The sequence below is a fragment of the Caloenas nicobarica genome, chromosome 23, assembly GCF_036013445.1.
Source record: "Caloenas nicobarica isolate bCalNic1 chromosome 23, bCalNic1.hap1, whole genome shotgun sequence".
NCBI classification, from domain to species: Eukaryota; Metazoa; Chordata; class Aves; order Columbiformes; family Columbidae; genus Caloenas; species Caloenas nicobarica.
Genome location: NC_088267.1, coordinates 4,146,178 through 4,160,293, shown reverse-complemented (window position 1 = coordinate 4,160,293; position 14,116 = coordinate 4,146,178). Strand labels below are relative to the sequence as shown.

Sequence of the window (14,116 nt, the reverse complement as noted above, 5' to 3'; positions counted from 1 at the left end):
GGAATGCTGGGAAAGCCTGCAATTGCTTTTTTTTCCCTCAAACTAAGAATGTTCCCACCTAGAAGGGCTTTTAAAGACCACAGGAGACTTTTGTTTATGACATTAAGTTACTTCTTTGCACGGCAAACTTCTTAAGCCCTTGCTTTACCCTCCTCTGATCACTGTGCAAAACACCCTGTCTGCAGGCACACAGTGAACGGTCTCAGATTCACATTTCCCTTCGCGTGGTGACTGTTGTCACCACAGGACTATTTGGCTTTGCTTTGCCGCTGGTCCTCAAGAGGTCCTGCCCCAAGCGGCAGTGAGTACTGGAGACCCAGAGACAGGGATGCTGGTTTGGGTCCTGCCTCAGGCAGAGATGCTCCCCTGGGCAATCTGGGCGCTCCTGTGAACCCGTTTTGACCCCGTGTTCAACAGGTGACAAACACGAGGACAGCGGTGGCACCGTCCCGCTCTGGCGCTGCCGTTCTGCCACTCACCGCGGCGGGTTCGGTGCTATACGGCCGTGCACACAGTGCTGACCGTGAACTCCGTTTCGTTGGCCATGATGTCCGTGGGCTGCAGGTTTCGGTCATACATCGGATTTTCAAACGTTGCTCGGACGTTGGTGTTTTCATGGCCTGCGTAGCCATTGAAGGGGACTTTTGGTCTTCTCCTGTAGGACGGCAGAGAGAGAATCCAGAGAGGGCACAGCTACTCCTGCTGTAGTCAACTGAATATCCCTGATAAGGAGTCGGTGGAAAGGAAAAACGCTGCTTTTGAAGAGGGTAAACGCCCTGGGTTAAGGCAGAATGGATCTATAGGATAATCTGACCATAGATTTGTGGCACAGGCATCCCTGGGCGTTGCTGTAGCCCTGAGCGTGCTCCCTCTGCATTTCCACAGCGATGCACGGATCAGGAGAAGTAACTAATTTACACCAGATAGAGAGCCAGCCTGAACGCTGAAGTATGAAATTTACTTTGCCTTATCCCACTTAATGTTGCCACAAATCTTATTAATGGTCATAAAAGCCCTCAGCACTCTCTTCTCCCAACACCCTCACCCCTCCATGCATGCTTCCTCCGTTATTTTTTCACCTTCTGAATTAAATGAGAAACCAGGTCTAGGGGGAGTGCTTTCAAGTCAAGCTCACAAATATTTCTGTCAGCCCCTGATTTTGTTTCACCTGCTGGCATCACTCCCGAAACCCACCTGTGTTTGTAGAGATAAAGCACAAACCCTGCAATAATCAGGGCTATGAAAGGCACAAGAATGGCAGCTGCCACAGAACTGCTGTTTGATGCAAAATGGTGTCCTATTGATTCTGGATCATTTTCCATCATGCTGATGTCTGAAACACAGCAGAAGTAAAGACGTTTCAAAACACCGCTGTGGGAAATGGGGTTTGCTTGAGTTACAGGTTACATCTTCAACAACAGAACAAGATGATTACACGTGTTGCTGTGAAAGGTAACCAAAAGGTCTGAGCTGCATGAAGAATGGTTTGGAGATCTAGCCTACCTTAGACATCATCATTTATTTAGAAGTGCAATTAAAGAGAGATGTAAATAGATTTATCTTACCAAAATGCTCAAACTTGAATGCTTGAAGTTAGGCTTTAAGGGAGACTTTCAAAGGCTGCAATAATGAGCATCTAATTCTCCATAAAGGTGACAAGACTCCAGGGTCAGATTCCAAAAGCCCTAAGAGACTGAGGATCTCAAGCCACATTTTAAGAGCGATTTAGGAGCTTAGACCTGGGGTTGTCTGAGCTCTGAAGTGTCTCTGTGATTTCAGAAAGTGAGATGGAGAAACTTCCCTGTGGTAGGGAAAAAGTATTAAGGAAAGGAACTTTACCAAGCCTCTGGAGGCCAAACTGCCCGAAGCCTTTGCCGCGCACAAAGCCCTGGTACACAAACGTCCCGCTCGACGACTCTGACGAAACCTGCAACGAGATAACAGGTTTGTTCAACGCTTCCCTGGGATTTTAGCACCCAGCTAGTCACAGTCTCTTCCAAGTTCATGCATAGCCTTCATTTGATTCAATTGCCCAGAAAACTGTGGCACGTTTTAAGAAGTCTGACTGCCCAATAACTTGTTAAGACTCTCACATCTCAAAGGTAGGAAAAAAGAAGTTTTGTTTGCAGTAAACTACAGAACACGCTGCTGATGCACCAGGGATAGAGAAGGCTCTGGGTGAACCAGGTGCGTGTTTCTTCTAAGCTCCCGTGGATCTCTTAAGGACACGGGAAGTCAGAAATCGACTCTGTAGGGGAAGATTAGTTCTTCTAGCTTGATGTTTAACAGATACAAAATGTCAAAATGGAATTAATCACATTGGTTTCTCCTCTAGTGTCATCTGAAGCCTTAGAGATTTAAAACCATAGGGCAACAAAAAACCATACAGCTGCCATGGAGCACGTAAGAGCCAACTGTCATGTAACGTTATCTTGTGTGCTGGAAGAACACCTGATGTCCCCTTCAAACAGGCAGGTCACCGAAGGACAGCAGCCTCATTGTGCCACCAGCTAAAGGAGACATTCCCTCAGCTTCAGTGAGAGAAAAGCCAGGTTGTGATAGCAACGGGAGGAGCTGCGTGGGTGGCCCCTGTGTAAATGGGTGCCCATGCACTTACGTGTCCATCTAGAGCCCATTTATCGTTTTTGAACTTGTTGACAAAGATCTCCACCGGCCCCGTTATCTGGTAAACCTGGAGAAGCAGGTGCACGTCTTCTTTCTTGTAAACGCCTAAAAATTAAGTGGCTTTTAATCACTAGACCACAGTGACTCTCTTTGAGCTTAACGTAATTAACTTTCTACCTGAGGGAGCAGAGAAATGACATCGTCTAGAAGGGACAACTCCTACCAACCCTGTCAGTGGGAAACACAGCACAAACACCATCCGACGTCCAGCCCCAGGGTATTAAAGACATTTTGCACATGGGAAGAGACTCAACCGTTCATGTTTAGGTTCTGTTGCCAGATCAGCAACACCCTGATGCTCCACGGAGGGCAGGGACAAGGGTCGCTCCCAACTTTTAATCTCGTTTGTCTTGGACTGCAAGTCCAGCACAAAGGGAATGGACAATGGACTGGGCTGAGCTGCCTTTCAGGTAGAGTTAAAGCAAACTCAGGTATGTGATTTTGTTTGTCTTGGTCTGATCAAAGACCGGAGACTTCAAAGCTGGGTGGTTCTGTAAAGCTCTACCAGAATATCAACATCATCGACATGGCAGAACACGCTGCCCCTTGCTCCGAGACACCTTCTGAGGACTGTAAATGCTTCCCAAGGGCCACGTCACCCCCTTACCGGACACCAGGAGCTCCACGCCGCTGTGGTCTATCAACGTGGCGTTGACTTTACTGGTGACAGGGTCGAAGCTGGTGACAGACAGCATTGCAGGCTGCTTCTTCCCCATGTATTCATAGGAGCCTTTCCACAGGGAATTCCTTGCGAACACATCAGCAGGCACTAGAAACCACAGTAAATTGGGGAGGCAGGAAAACAAACGTATTGCCATTTATTTCCATTTTTCGGAAAGTGAAATAGAGCAAATTTCTTTCTTTCTTCGAATTCACAAATACGTATTTAGGTATCTTGAATCCCACCCACTGTCTGTGTTATCATCACTGAGTACAAAGCCAAAAAGAAGAACAAACAAGCTGATGACTTTAATTTTGTTGTTTTGACAAAAAACGTCACTGAAGTTTTAAGAATCAACCCACCCTCAAATTAATTTATTAGGAAAAGCTAACAAAACCCATTTTTCTTTAAAAAGCTGTAATGTAAAACATCCTGGAGGGCTTGAATCCCCGGAGTGCCCTGGGACAGTGGATCACAGAATCATTTTGGTTGGAAGAGACGCTCTGCTCCGGTACCTGAGACCTTGGTGAGCGGCGGGTCCCGCGCGGTGCCAACCGGCCTCCCGCTGGGGCGGACATCGGCTGAAAGAGAGCGACAAACCACCGCCCATGAATGCAGGATCGTGGAAACACTGGGGTTGGGAGAGACCCTCAAGATCATGGAGTCCAACCGTTCCCCCCAGCCCTGGCACTGCCCCACATCCTGAGAACCTCACCTCCGTCTGTCCAACCCCTCCAGGGATGGTGACTCCAGCACTGCCCTGGGCAGCCTGTTCCAATGCCCCACAGCCCTTTGGGGAAGAAATTGTTCCCCAGATCCAACCTCGACCTCCCCTGGCGCAACTTGAGGCCGTTTCCTCTTGTTCCTTTACATGTTCCTGATTGAAGACTTTGAGGTAGCTAAAAGGTAGGTGAGCTAAAGAACAATCTTTGTCTTGTGCAGATGCTTCGACATTCAAACCATCGGGTGGAAAATCCCCCGTCTCTCCCCTGGGAGCTGCGCAGAACCCCGTGCGAGCTGTGAGCCCACAGCCAGCTCGGCCAACACAGCTCCTGGTGTGCTGGTCTCACAAAAATCCCTGTTTTCCCTCGGGCTGCACCGCTCCCCGCTGCAGAGGGCAACACAAAAGCAGGGCCGTGCTGCCCCGAGCTTTTACCGAGGCAAATAGGTGGTTTTCCTGTCCAGCTGCCGTCTGCTTTGCAGGTTCGGTGTTCAGAGCCCCCGGTGAGATAGTACCCGCTCTGGCAGGAATAGATCAAGGTGTAGCCCAGCGACGGCAGATCCAGAGCTCCGACGTTGGCGTGGGAGGGGGTCTCCGGCTGCTTGCAGTGGTGAGCTGAAAAGCACAAGGACAATGAGATGAGAGACCATCCAGTCGTACAGAGGAAGGCAGGAAAGTGACACCACGATGACAGAAATCTCCTAAGAGAGCTTCTTTCAGCAAGAGCTTTCCCTGCTCGCTGAGGGAGGCAATGCCATGCCTGGATTTTTCCCTGCCAGACGAATTAATGAGGCCACTTCCCCTGCCTCGCCGGCTCAATTGCTCTTTCTGCCTGAAGCTCTCAGGGGATCCTTCACTCAGATCCAGCTTCCATGAACTGAAAATCAGGCTCTGCCATCCCCACCTTTTAAGGGAAAAAAGTCAAAACCAAATGATGCTGGAGACACCTCCCTTCTTCCTTTGCGCTCCGACCGCAGCACTGTGTCCCTGGTCTATGTGCAGGCCAAAAACTGCTTTTATGGGACATCAAGACCCATTAAATTAAACCAGTGATTCCAGTGAGTACACTGGTTTTGTGTAACCTCTCTCCATAGCACCACCACACTTCCAATAATTTGCACCCACCTGTCCACAGCATCACACAGGAAGTCCTCAAGTGCGCAACATTCATAAATTCCTATAATTGCTCAGTAACTTTCAGAATTTGGCCCACAGAAGTCGAGGCTGAGCTTGTCCAACTCTCTGCCCACCCTGCTCTATCCAGTCCTGTTGTAAACGTGTCACCACTTTCCTTGAGAAGTTACAACACAAAACAAATAAATCACAGAGCCGGGAAGCTCCCTCTCACCCGCGCCGTAAATTTGCCCTTTCTGTAGCTCTCAAACCGCTCATGAATGAAAACAAATCCTCGGCAGCCTTCATGAGGTATTATCTTCATCCTTGTTTTACAGAAGATGAAATATAAAACCCGGAAAGCTGGAGGACTAACGCGCAGCCCAGCTCTCCTTAGCAGTAACCGCGTCCAGCTCCGCTGTGGATGGAGAAAGCTTTATGCAAAACCTAAAAGCAACAGCTCGGTGGTCCTCGCTGGCATGGGAAAGCCAAAAGCATCTCGATTTCAATGCACCTGGCGCCAGGAGCAAAATACGTACAGCCACAGCTGCTGCTGCATCCCTGCGGTCTGAAACCTGGGAATGTGGGGACTTTGGGGACACTTTCCCATCACCCAGGTGACTGCAGCTCCTTCCAGAGCAACCACCTCCCTCTGCCCTGAGGATACATGTAAGAGTTTTTAAGGGCGGGTGCCCCGGTTGGGCTGTTTGCAGAACGAGCCCCTGCAGGGTTTGGTAGCGGCAAAATATCTCACCAATAAACCACCTCACAAGGGAAAGGGAAAAGCTTTTTAATACTTCCGATACAGAGGCCATGATGGATATTACCACTTAAATACATTAAACTCCCGGTGTAGCAGGGGAAAAAAATGACAGACAGCTGAAGAAAAAGAGCAACATGTTATTAAACATGAGAAGAAATCCTGCTCTGGCGGAGAGCCCTTCTGGCTAAATGTTAACCTGGTCCCTGGAGCGCAAGCTCACATCTCGGCCATCAAATGCGGTTTCAGAAGCACAAACCAAAGTCTCACCTGAAACTATGTCTCTGAGGAAGGGCCAAGTAAAAAAAAATCTCATCTGAAATCAGAAGTGGTCATGTCGAGAGAAAAGTGATTGTGCGATCTCCCTTTTCTTCGATAATATGTTTTCTCAGAGCTCGCCCCCCAGATTACCAGCAATTTGCATGATGCACAGCAGCAAAACAAGGTAACAGCACGGTTAAGGTCAAGGTGAAAAACCGGTAAAGGCACCGGTGTCCTCAGACAAAAGCTGCACCGGACTTACGGACGCAGTCGGGCTGCACGCCGCTCCACGTCAGGTTGGGGAGGCAGGTCCTGGTGGTGGAGCCCTGCAGCAGGTATCCCTTCTGGCACTTGAAAAAGATGATGCTGCCGACCTGTTAGAGCAGGAGATCCAACACTGAACTCCCAGCCTTAGAATGCACAAGTACTTTTCATCTTTTCTGTGCTGGGAAGAGAAGTCCCCTGCTTTCTGCCCTCCCTGCCCTGGTGTCGGAAAACTCTCAGAGCCCCTGGAAAGCTGCAGCCTTTAACTGCGCAGGGATTTGCTTCTTTTAGGTGATACTGTGTCTCAGTATTAATTAAAAATTAGATTATTTCATTAAAACTCAAGATTAAGAGAACTAATTAGCAGGGAACGGGCACCCGCAGGGCCGGCAGCGGGGGCTGGAGCTGCAACACCCTGGGGAATCGTGTTGGGTTTTCCTCTCCTTTCCACTGATTTCACACTGTACGGGAGCAGAGATTAAGAAAACCACCCACAGAATTTGGTCTGAAAACGAATGGAAATTATGTCTCCAATGTGAAAGCTAATTACACTAATAACTATTAATTAGCACTGTAATTAATACAATAAATAACGCGTTGCTAGTTAATCCCGTACAAACGCACTCCGAGGTGTGATGCAGCACACCGGGACGTCCTGCTCTTGGGAGGAGATGTTAATCTGTGTAACGACTCGGACACAAACCCCAGTGAGTACCAGGGGGCAGGCGAGGGGACCCGCTGCTGGGACAGTACCTGGAAGCCCTGGGAGTTGTTCTGCACCCCAAAGAGCGGCACGCCGGGGTCCGCACATGTCGTCAGGCTGGGGTCTTGGAAAAAAAGAACAGAGATGGTGTTTTAAAGGAGCGGCTGGGGAAGCCACGTCAGAGCTCTGCCTTCCCTGCTCCCTGCCTTTGCAACGAGACAAGAATATTTTTGCTACAGAGGGAATACAAAGCAACAAGGAAAAATACATGGATCTTCTTGTTTCTTCAGTCCCTGACGGCTGCAACGCAAACTAACCAGAGGCACTCCAGCACCCAGGAGAAAACGTAGGAACATAAAAACTGAAGAACTAAATCCTGCGTCAGGAATGACTCTCATTCCAGCCACGGGGGCTGCGGTGACTCCGTCCTCTACTGTGCCCTGGGCCAGCACCTTCATCCTCCCCCATCACTCGCTCGCTCACCTGGGAACCTCGCGATTTCACACTGATACATGGAGCTGGAAATTTTAAAGCATCTCAGATACATAATCTCTCTTTACACCTCGTTTGGTTTCCATCTATCAGAAGGAGAATACACACAGTTCGGTAGGAATACCTGCTGCTACTCTTCCAGCATCCATCACTTTTTTTTTTTCCCCCATGTCGACAGTAGCAGAGTGTCAACAGAATTAAGGCAGAGATGCATCACGTTAATATCAGCATCCCAGAGCGAGCGAAGGAAAGAGCAGTTTCTGTCTGAAAGGCAGCTCGGCAGCAGGACGTTCCCTGCTCCTGGGGATCCCAGGACAGAGCGAAGCTGCGATGCTGCTCACAGGGATGCTCTGGTACCCGGCTGGGGTGGCTGGAGCATCACCGACCTCAGTGCCACAGGAGAGTCTGCTCCGGCTGCCCAGCCTTCTTCCTGCAACAAGAAGGACCACAAACCCCGCAGCAAATCCACCTCTACACTTAATGAAAATACTCCGATTAACAGGATTGTGCAAGGCGAGAAATAAATTAAGAGAAGTCTCCACAATCCAGCACAGTGGCCTGTCAATAGAGCCTGCAGCTATAGGACAATGGAGCACAACTTCTGTACTTAATGGCATGGTTCTTTATTTTTATGCCTTTATTCCTTATGATCTGACTAATCCATCTCTTCACGCTGAAACATGATGCCCTTGGTGTCATCCCCAGGTCCTCAGAGCTGCGGTGAGTAACTCAACAAATGATACAAAATGTGGCCAATTTGGGGCTGCAGTGCACAAGCCAATTCGTTTTCCATCACTTGCTTCTGCTGAGCTTTTGTCATTTGTCACTGATGCAGTTTCCATAAAAGCCCCCAGATAAATCACGGCATCTAAAATAAATAAATAAGGAGCCGTGTGGCTGGATGAGGCGCAAGTCTCATCAGTCTCCTGGCTTCATCCAGGGGGTCTGCGGCGTTGGCAATCAAATGGATCTCAAAAATGGAAGAGATCTGAATAAATACAACACTTTGGGTGTCAGAAACCGACATTCTGGGTTAAGGTTTTGCAGACACACAAGCCTTCTTCCTTCTCATGGTTTGTTTTGGGGAGATAAATTCTATACAGCCCATCAGTGGCATGAGCAGTTGTATTCGCTGGGCTTAACCACAGACACGTTGGAGGACCAAGCGCCACGTACGTACAACAAGATCCCAGACAAGACTTGCAAGAAAGTGATGAAGCATTTAAAGCCAATATTTACAACAGGAGGCAGGTGCTCCCAACCCTTTGTACATGAGAAAGCTCCTGGTGAAATCAGTAGGAAACTTGGAGCTTCAGGCAGAAGTATTTTTAAGTTACTGTAACTGGTGAGGCATTTAAGATGTAGCTAGAACGATTGAAAACCGTGAAGAACAGCCTGAGATCAGTTTCTGCCCCAGACGCCCACATAAGGGGATGATTTTGGTGTTCAGGCAGACAGTTAAGGTAAGAGCACACAGCCCGTGCAGTTTATCACCATGGGAGCCCTAGACTTCAAGAACATAGCCTGAGTTTTAAACAGGCGAAGAATGCTGTGACTAATTATGATTATACACCTCCGAGAGGTTTCAAAGGGTTCTGGTAGCCCCAGAAAATGGGCACCTGAGGAAGGTGTGGAAATTTCAGCCTGAATCCCAGTACTTCAGCTAGGCAAAGCCATTGGTAGGGTTTTGATCGCCGTCTACAGCACCTTCATACATCCAGGGGTTGTTATTCCTACAAAAGCATCATCTCTATATAATTCTGATTTTCAGGGAAAAGTGCTAATTTCTGCAAACCCAGAAAAGAAAACCAACTTTGTTACAAATGGAAAAGCAAAAGTGACAACCCCGAGCTCTTTGCTGGCGGACGGAGGAGCGTCCCCTCACCGATGCAGCTGGGCTGGGTCCCGCTCCACGTCCCGTCCGACTGGCAGAACCTCCGGGCGGATCCCACCAGCACCAGCGGGGCCAGGCAGGAGAAGGAGACGGACGAGCGGTAGGTGAAGCCTCGGTCCTCCCTCCTGCCTTGCGCGGGGATGCCCGGGTCTCCGCAGAACACAGCTGCAACGGGCACAGAGACACGTGCATCGCCACCAGCCTCCCCAAGAGCAATGTTAATAAGCTAAAGATGGGTCTATTAACACCCCAAACCTCGCCACGCCCTGCCATCAAACTCTGATTGACCGGGGAACTGGCAGCGGCAGAAGGCGTTGCTGGCTACTTTCCTTCTAATTCTCTCTTTTTGTCAATTGCTGTTAATTAACTTCCACCTTCTCCCCCATCTTTTTTTTTTTTCCCTAACAGCATGCTTAGTTTTAAAATGTATCTCTAATTGCACGATGTCAAATTGCTACATGGTTCCATGTCACACAGAAAGCCCATTAATTATACAAGATCCAGGGAAAGGTGCAAGGAACAGAGTGAGGGCTTTGTATGATTTAATATGAAAATGGCTATTGTGCAGCTGCCAGCCATTCAGCCAAGAAAAGCAACTCCAAGCTGCCTTTATCATTATAAGACATTTAACTAATTTTTTTGCATTAGCTATTGTATCAAGCACGCAGGTTTCCACCCAGCCAAAGCTTTGCCTTCACAAAACATTCCAAACTTCTGCTGCAACAACACCGTGCCCTTTGCCAAAGGTTTTTTTTCTGCAGCCTTTGGCAGTTTCAAGAGTCCTGATTGCGGAAGACTCAGTCGCTGGGGAGACACACGGACAAACAGCCCATTGTAAATATGCCCAGTGGACAGGAACATGTAAGAACTTCAGACTCGTTGCAAATGTGACCTTCCATCACTGTTACAAGAGGTGGACTGACCGACTGTGTCCCCACAGCCACCACCGCCTCCTTGTTACAGATACAGGACAAGGGGTGATGGTTTTAAACTAAAGGAGGGAGATTCAGGCTGGACATGAGGATGAATTGTTGGCCCTGAGGGTGGTGAGAGCCTGGCCCGGGTTGGCCAGAGAGGTGGTGGCTGAACCATCCCTGGAGACATCCCAGGCCAGGCTGGACGGGGCTCTGAGCAACCTGAGCTGGTGCAGATGTCCCTGCTCGTGGCAGGGGGGGCACTGGGGGAGCTGGGAAGGTCCCTTCAAGCCAAACTATTCCATGATTCTAACCAGATATTTAACTTAACTGAGAACGGTTCATCCATACCCCCTACGATACTACCAAGCAAGGCGGAGTGGACACTAAAATCAGCTACATGGAAACCAGAGATGCTGGAGTCGGAGCATCAAAGAACCGGGTTTCAAGCACAGTCCTCCACCCAACTAACGCTTGGACACGCAGCCGGCTGCTACTCACGGAAGCACTGGGGGATGTCCCCGCTCCAGGAGCCGTTGCCCTCGCAGGTGAGCACGGCGGGCAGGGAGAGCTGGTAGCCCTCCAGGCAGGCGTAGCTCACGCTGGAGCCCCAGCTGAAGTCCGAGCCCACGACCTTCCCGTTGGGGATGGCCTGGGGGGGTTTACAGAGGATGGCTGAAAGAAAAACACAAGCGTGCTCAGGTCCCTTAACTTCTCGGCGTAGTTATTTCCATTAAGAAGCAAATCCGCGCAGGATCAAAGTGATACTCTGCTCCTGGGACTGGCCTAGCAGGGGGCTGTACAAACTTTTCCAGCTGTGTGTGCGCCGTTGTAAACCCCAGGATTTTACTTTGAAGTCTGGAGTTAACCAAATCCCAAATCTCCAAGTCAGATTTCTGAGTCAGTGTTCATTTCCAGCCAAAGGTAAGAATCCAGCCTGACTTAGTGTGAAAGCTCATCTCAGATTCCCTGAAAGATTCACACATTTTGGACAACCTGGCTGAGTTTCAGATTAGCAGTTGAATCAACCACCAGTCTGTATTTCATCTACTCCAGGGTGTTTCAATATGACATTTTTGCAGCGCTTTGCTTTTCAGCTCAGAGGAGCACGGGGAAAGATGCAAATCAGCCTGGCCTCCAAATGAGACTCTGGCCGCATTCTGTATTATTCCTGCAATATTAGCTCGGCAGAGAGAATGAAAAAGGAGGGTTAAGAATTGCTCTTTACAGCCTCTGAAGGAACTGGAGTGTATTTGGAGGTTTCTATGTGGTCTGCATTTATATCGGAATCATGACAGCTGAATTTTCCAGATTGCTGAAGGAGTACACAGATGCTGCTACGGGCCTTATCTACACTTGGTGGGCAAGTAAAACATTCACAGTAGAGATCCAGCCTGTCCTGCAACTGCTTTATTATTTCCCTTTCCTATCTCTGAACTGCACAGGCAATCTCGGAGCTGAGAAATAATGAAAGGAGTTGGAGGAAACATTTTTCAGACTTCGAGATGATGCCAAAAAGTGTGTGCTTGCAAAACACAATATTTCATTCGAGTTTGATCTGGGTTTTTGTGAAGAGTAAGTCACTTAACTCTCAGTGCTTCACTCTTCCTTTTCTACTACAGGGATAATAGCGATCACCTCCCTCCCAGACATATTGTGATGATTGATAGACCTAAAGATAGCAAGGTGTTCATGCTCTGTTGATAAAATTGCATAAGTGCCATAAACACAGGGGACAGATTGAATGATAGGACCGAGAAACTCCCGGCTGGGCCGCGGGCACCGTGCAGCAGGTGCTGCCTATCACCTTGTCACAGGTTACAAAAACTTAGTGGCATGTATAACTCACATCCTCCAGTATTCACAGCAACCAGTCTTACCCTTGCAGGCAGGTTTGGTGCCGTTCCAGGTTCGGTCTTTCGTGCAGGTTAGAGAAGACGCCCGGTCTGACTCCATCATGTACCCCGGCGTGCACTGGAACACCACGGTTTTGTTGTAGGTAAAATCGCTGCCCAGCCTGATGCCGTTGGCCGGCACACCAGGGTCACCACAGTTGATCACTGCCAAAGAAAAAGAAAGAAGCATTTCTGGCTGACCATCCCTTGTCTCACGCTTCTGGAGCTGCAGTAACTAGAAACCTGATGGTCCTGAGCATTTTTCAATGCAGGATCTAATCCACCGATGGTGGAGAAGGGAGTGCTTGTAGCACAGAGGATCTGGAGAGCAGGACTAGCCATGGAGCAGGCTGGGCTACGGCGCATAGAGAAAACTTTGCTTCTGCTCAGTGGACTGAGCAGTGATCTTAACAGCACATTAAGACCTTGCAAGAAAAAGCATTAACACACATTAAACATTAAAGAAAACCTGGGTAAAAAATCTGGGCTAGATGGAAGAACTGCCCATGGCACTGTCTCCTCTCTTTGCCCTATTTACTGTCTCTTGTGCAAGCCCACGTTTGCCATCGCCCCCGTTCCTGCTGCAGGAAACATGCCAGCTCCGCCACGGGCTCTGGAGCCAGAATCCTCACGTTCACAGCCCCGGAGAGCCCTTGAGGTCGGCTGACATCTCCTCACAAAAGTTATTACAGAGCTGCCTTCATCCAACTGGAAAAAAAACAAACCCAAAGCAAGAGTTTTCCATTAGGTACCCGTAGAGATCGCGGGCTGAGCGGCTGCTGCTGTCACCGAACAGTTTAGCCGAGTTTCTCAACGTGGCACACGTGTGTGTGCACGTCCACAGCGAGCATCTGATAAACCCCGACGAGCTGTCCCCAGAGCCTCCTCTTCCAGGAATCCATCCCAGCGCTCACCTGTGCACTCCGGACTGGTCCCAGTCCACGTCCCGTTCACTGTGCAGTGCCTGCTCAGCACTCCTGTGGAGTAATAGCCTTCCCGGCACTGATAGATGATGGAACTGGAGAAAACCAAGCCGTCGTTAAATATAACCCTCGCATTGCTGGGGGTTCCGGGGTTTCCACAGGATATAACTAGAAAGCAAAACGGCAAAGTTAAAATAAAACGAAAAACAAACAGCAACAAATAACCCCCAAAACCGAAAAAACAAGGCATTCTTCCTGCAACTGGCTGTTCTCAATACAAGTAAGATTAGCTGCAAAGCCCCTGGATCAGCTCAGAGAGAACAGGCTGTTCCGAGGAGAATCAATCACCGGATCCCAAATACCTGCTCGGAGCAGGGGCAGCACGTCCCAAGGCCAAGAGCAGCATCCCTGGTACGGAGAACATTGGGGGAACACAATTACAGGTTTGTCAGTGCCCAAGTTTTATGTCTAAAGTACCTCAGCACCACAGCAATAAAAGGGCACCAGAGTGAATGGTGGTGCACGAAGCCCTGTCACGACAAAATAAGCACCCGCAATAATTGCATCCCGCCCTCGTTTACTCTGAAATTACAGGACGTAAAAGAAAATCGCATGAATCAAGGAAAGGCTTAAACCACAAATCTGGCTTAAACCACAAACTCCGGGCTCCCACCCCTGCAGCAACGTGCCACAACCTCTGCAAGAGCATCAGTCTGTGCACGCACAGGGTGACCTGGCCCTGCCCTGGACTCCCCCCCAGCACACACACAGAGTCTAAATTGTGCATTTTGCCAAGAAAGGTTGGACCAGATGATGCTAGTGGTCCCTTC

At 49.2% G+C, this 14,116-nt stretch overlaps 1 protein-coding gene across 1 annotated transcript in view; it reads right to left on the bottom strand.

The window, feature by feature from the left end:
* Positions 1-495: 495 nt before the first annotated feature.
* The window catches only part of CSMD2 (CUB and Sushi multiple domains 2), a 225,893-nt gene continuing 212,272 nt past the window's right edge, over positions 496-14,116 (bottom strand). The window contains 13 exon segments of the mRNA XM_065650363.1: positions 496-655; positions 1,195-1,333; positions 1,840-1,927; positions 2,618-2,730; positions 3,293-3,454; positions 3,862-3,927; positions 4,503-4,682; positions 6,464-6,575; positions 7,219-7,292; positions 9,546-9,719; positions 10,970-11,143; positions 12,349-12,528; positions 13,278-13,454. Coding sequence (XP_065506435.1) covers positions 496-655; positions 1,195-1,333; positions 1,840-1,927; positions 2,618-2,730; positions 3,293-3,454; positions 3,862-3,927; positions 4,503-4,682; positions 6,464-6,575; positions 7,219-7,292; positions 9,546-9,719; positions 10,970-11,143; positions 12,349-12,528; positions 13,278-13,454 — 1,799 coding nt within the window.